The following is a 4,774-nucleotide window of genomic DNA, read 5'->3' as shown; positions in this document are numbered from 1 at the left end:
ACACTGTCTCCTCTTGGTAACACTGTCTCCTCTTGGTCTTGAACCAGGGATCTTTTAGGTGTTAACCATTACACTGGAGTAGAGAGCAACCTAAAATACTAGCTTTTACCTACTGCTGCTTCTTTTTACATCAACACAGTGGATATCTTTATTTAAATTGACCTGTACCAGATCTCCTTTGGAATTCTGTGCTCTGGCTTCATTTACTCTCTGCAAACAAACATTTCCCTGTAACAGGGATTAAATGAACACAAACACATAGCTGCTGCCATGCTGTTTGGTTTGTGCTGACACATCATCAGTCACCAGAAACCATGTATTGATCTGCATATAAAGTGCACTTAGCAGGAGTGCTGCAGGATTAGAGGGAGGGATGCAGAGGAACATGAAAGGTAGGAATGGAGCAGGAGGAAGAAGATGAGACGTAGGGGCAGAGGGAAACAAAAGGCCTGCATGTAAATTTACAAGCCGTTATTAAGTCATGCGTACCTGAAAGAAAGCTGCTTTGCTGTTTTGAGTGTCCTAGTCACAGGAAACAGTAAAGGCGTAGAGGCAGTAGGATGAAACATTATCAAGAGGAGCAAACAGAAATTTTTCAGCAAATCCAGGGGTGATGTAGAAATAAGGCTAGGCTAAATACAAAACGCTGTCTTTGTGCAAGCATTGTGCAGCAAACATGTCAAAATCCTTAAATAAGCATCAAAGCAGCCAAGATGAGAGTCAGGACATCCAGTCATAAAGTCTGAGCTAAAAAAGAATGCAGGTGTGTGCTGTGCCTTTGAGCCGAAGTGCAAAGTTTATAGAAGCAATCATATGATAACATGAGTCCTGCTAAAACTACTAAACAATGTACATTTAATTCTACACCACAACAGCGGCCACATTTGACATCATTTATCTAAGAGCTACAAATAAACAAACAAATAAATAAATCTAACCACGGGACTATTTTTTATATGTTATTACTGATAATAATATTTAATTATCCCATAAACCTCCTCAGGCACTCTAATATAAGGCTGACACTGCACACTTTGTAAGAGTACTACTTCAAACATAAATAAAAACATAAAAGTACACATAAAACAAATGAACTCATTATAACAAAGCTCACGTTATGGACTCATGAATTCAGTCAGTATGTTCAGGAATTACATTAAATGACGAGCTTTGGCATGAAAGCAGTGCCTCCTGCTGCAGCCATGGCTCACAGGCTACCACATGCTGAGATGGCGACTGGTGGAAGCTTGTCTGTGTAGTGACCAGGAGTCTCCACCTCCAACTCTGCTTTTGCTTTTAATTTCCTGCTACGTCTCTGGGTGCTGAAAGCAGCATTCTGAGGGAAATGCCCACAGGACATTATAACAGATCACCTTCACCTTAGTGGTTGAAACACAAGCACCCACTCCAATCATGATGATAATAAACTCGAAGTAAAATGTGCAACTTTCCCTACAATTTCCACAGAACCTGCTAAGATATAAGCTTTCTTAAAATTAGAACCACTGGCAGCGCAATTTAGACTTGACTAAACAGACGGTCGAATAAAACACCCAGTCTGGATACGTCTAAACAAGAAATTTGGTATTTTTATTATAAACATGTTATATTTGTGTAGGAATCATTTTCAAATCTAATATTCAAATCTTATATCAGATGGATGTGGCCGAAAACACTGCCCTCGCATGTGAGCTACAACATATGATACTCTTCAATATTATTATTTAATAGTAACACTGGTATTATATAATGTTTAACATTATATTTTAATGATAATAATAACAAAAATGTAAAATATTACAGAGTGGTTCGTGACCAGATGTGACATGTTGAAATGTTTGAAGACCGTATGCCAGTTCAGTCCAGCTGTAATTGTCAATATAAATGCAAAGACTCGTCTTCATTTATTTTTAATCCTGTTGATTTTGAAGGAATTAAATTAGGAATAAAACTGATAGTTTTCAAGTAAAAATACATGAAAACCAAAGATTGTTTGACTTGTCATGTGACTCTGCTGCTGCCATCTTGCTGACTGACTATCAGCTTCTATAAAAACACTTGTGTTGGTTTTTGAAAGAAAAACAATAATAAAAATAACAATCAGACAAAATATTTCACTGTTGAGAAGATTTTCTACAATATTTTACCATTATGAGTTTGATATATCACAATGAGTAGTACTTAGTACTTATTTTCGTGCAATGTGATGCTGAGTGACTGTTAAACACTGGCTCTGATAAAGAAGAAATATGAACCAGTGTCTATCACAAGCCTCCCCCAGCAGCCTCCTACTAGATGCACGTATGGTAGAAATGTAAAAATCTGTGATTTAGAGAAACGTTGACCTCGGTGACCTGACGGGTTTGACATTTGAACTTGTCTGAGCCTTTTAGCAGATGCACCTGTGGCATGAATTTCATAATCCTGCAAGTTATTCACAAACTGTCCATGTCGCCCAGCAGGGTGACAACAATATCCCATCGGCCTTTTACGGCGGAGGAGTGAAATGATATTCCAGTCAGCTATGTTAATGCATGTGTTATTACTTTCTGAGTTTTAATGGCACAAATGTGACATCCAGTAATAGCTCATCAAAATACCCTAAATGAGCTTCAAAAACTGTCATGGAAGAAGAGACTAAAAAGGCTAAACTCCTGAAGTAATCCTGTAACAGTCTGCCGTTTGCAGCTCATTCTAAAACACGATGAACCTCTGATTCCTTAATATTCAGTCTTTTGACCATCACACTGTCACCCGTGAGCAGCAGCCAACATTTATGTTTTGTGTGCCACCTCGTCTGTGGCGCTTTTCTGGGATTCTGTTACATCTGACTGATGAAATAAAGAACAACAAAAGTCCCCCGCCCCAAGCAGAGGCTTGGTCTTTTTATAAACTTGGTCTTAAAAATGCTGTATTGGTTGGAGGCGTTTTTCGATGGCTCTAGAGTTAATCTAACATGTTGTCTTTTGATTGTCAGAATATCCAGAGGAAGCGCACACACTGCACTTAAAAGCTTTTGGCTTTGAACCTTGGGTCTGACTCTATTCATATAATACACATTAATCTGACTGACAGAGCATATGAACATTTTTAGCCTAGAAAATCAAGCTCCACTGGATACAGGACAGACAGCGACTGCCCATCTATTCACATGTTCCTACCAAAAACTTCAACCTGTTCCAAGGGTTTTCCAGTATCAGCTCATTGCATCTTAGTACTACTGCAGTCATCAGCAATATGATGGCAACATGTCAGCGACAATTCCCAAAACAAGCAAAACAGATCTGCCAACGCTGGAATAATCTCAGTCCAGGCCAGAAATGCTGCACGCAGACTAAAACTGCACATTAACACGAATGCATATTAATTAAGATGTTGTGTGCAGGTATATCAGACCATCTGTTCCCTTCATCAAGAAAGAAAATACTCTGAGCTCACGCGATCATTCACGTGCAACTTTTTGTAAAGCAACACCTCCTCTCACGTAGACCTCCGGATGACTGACTGATTTCACCGCATGAGCCTTCCACAGAGGGACGTCCAGTCCTGCTGGAATGAAGTGCAGCAGATGTTGCAGGCTTCATGCTGCCAGTCTGCACCGCACTGCGCCCCGCATCCACCCAATACACAACACCAGCGCCGCCGCGCAGACTGCAAGCTGCTCAGCTCCTTTTTATGAACAACGACAGCAGCACCACACACCGTCCTCCACCTCTCATCTGCTTGTCCTGTCTTTCTGTTAGTGCGTTTTCACGCCTCCTCCACCCCTGATCTCCTGACTGTCAGCATGATGCGGACTCCCTGATCAGTGACTTCAATGTGGAGGAGCTGTCATCCCTTAATGCGGTAAACTCCCAGCCCACATCACAACACGCACGCACGCACGCACACTCACAGAGCCGAGCAGAAAGACGCAGTGAACTCTCACTGCAGCGCCGGTGTTTTGCTCCAGAAGCCGCAGAGAGACACTTACAGTACGCAAGAACTGGATTTCATCCTCGCCTTCTCCTCCTTCAGCCATGGTTAGTGTTCACACGGTGAGGCTCGTACAGCGTCTGTGTGCGAGTGTGTGTGTTGTGTGAGCAGAGAAAGGCAACGCATAGATGAACTCCTCTTTCATTGGATGGCTCACGCTCGTCGGGGGCGGAGCTGCACAGGAGCGTGTATGTGTGTAGTGCGCGTGCTCGAACGCTACGTTGGTCGGGTTACTCCCTCTGCTGGCCACTGTGGTCCCTGCCAGCAGAGAGCATTTCCACTAAACCAGGGGTGAGGAACTCCAGGCCTCAATCCTGCAGGTTTTGGATCACACCCTGGGTCAGCAGACCTGAATCAAATGATTCGTTCAGTTCCCGGCCTCTGGAGAACTTCAAGACATGTTGAGGACATAATTTAGCCATTTCAATCAGTTATGCTGGATCAAGGACTAAAACCTGTAGGACACCGGCCCTTGAGCCCTGGAGTTCCTCCACCTGTGGACTAAACAAAGTCACAGTCATCAGTCTGGGTTGTGTATGTTTGTGTATGTAGATTTCAGTTTATCTCATAGTGACAGTAAATGATGACGCTTCAGTCAAAACTGTTATATAATAAGAAAAACTTCAGCGAGCTATGTTCCTACCATCACCTATAGTCACGAGCTGTGGGTAGTGACCGAAAGAACGAGATCGCGGATAAAAACGACAGAAATGAGCTTCCTCCAAGGGTGGTGGCCTCTCCCTTAGAGATAGGGCAGGGACGCCGGAGATCCGGGGTAGAGCCACTGCTCCTCCACATC

The 4,774-nt window shown here is 42.6% G+C and overlaps 1 protein-coding gene across 1 annotated transcript in view; it reads right to left on the bottom strand.

Annotated features, from left to right (window-relative positions):
* LOC106456445 (ryanodine receptor 2-like) overlaps nucleotides 1-4,084 on the bottom strand; it is a 112,569-nt gene extending 108,485 nt beyond the window's left edge. The window contains exon 1 of the mRNA XM_013914830.1: nucleotides 3,974-4,084. Within this exon, the coding sequence (XP_013770284.1) occupies nucleotides 3,974-4,021 (48 nt within the window). The 5' untranslated portion in view covers nucleotides 4,022-4,084. The remainder of the gene's footprint in view (nucleotides 1-3,973) is intronic.
* Between the last annotated feature and the right edge of the window lie 690 nt (nucleotides 4,085-4,774).

The sequence above is a fragment of the Pundamilia nyererei genome, unplaced genomic scaffold (genome assembly GCF_000239375.1).
Source record: "Pundamilia nyererei isolate P.nyererei 1_Seehausen unplaced genomic scaffold, PunNye1.0 scaffold00228, whole genome shotgun sequence".
NCBI lineage: Eukaryota > Metazoa > Chordata > Actinopteri > Cichliformes > Cichlidae > Pundamilia > Pundamilia nyererei.
The sequence above is the reverse complement of the archived record's forward strand: the minus strand, read 5'-3'. Positions and strand labels throughout refer to the sequence as shown.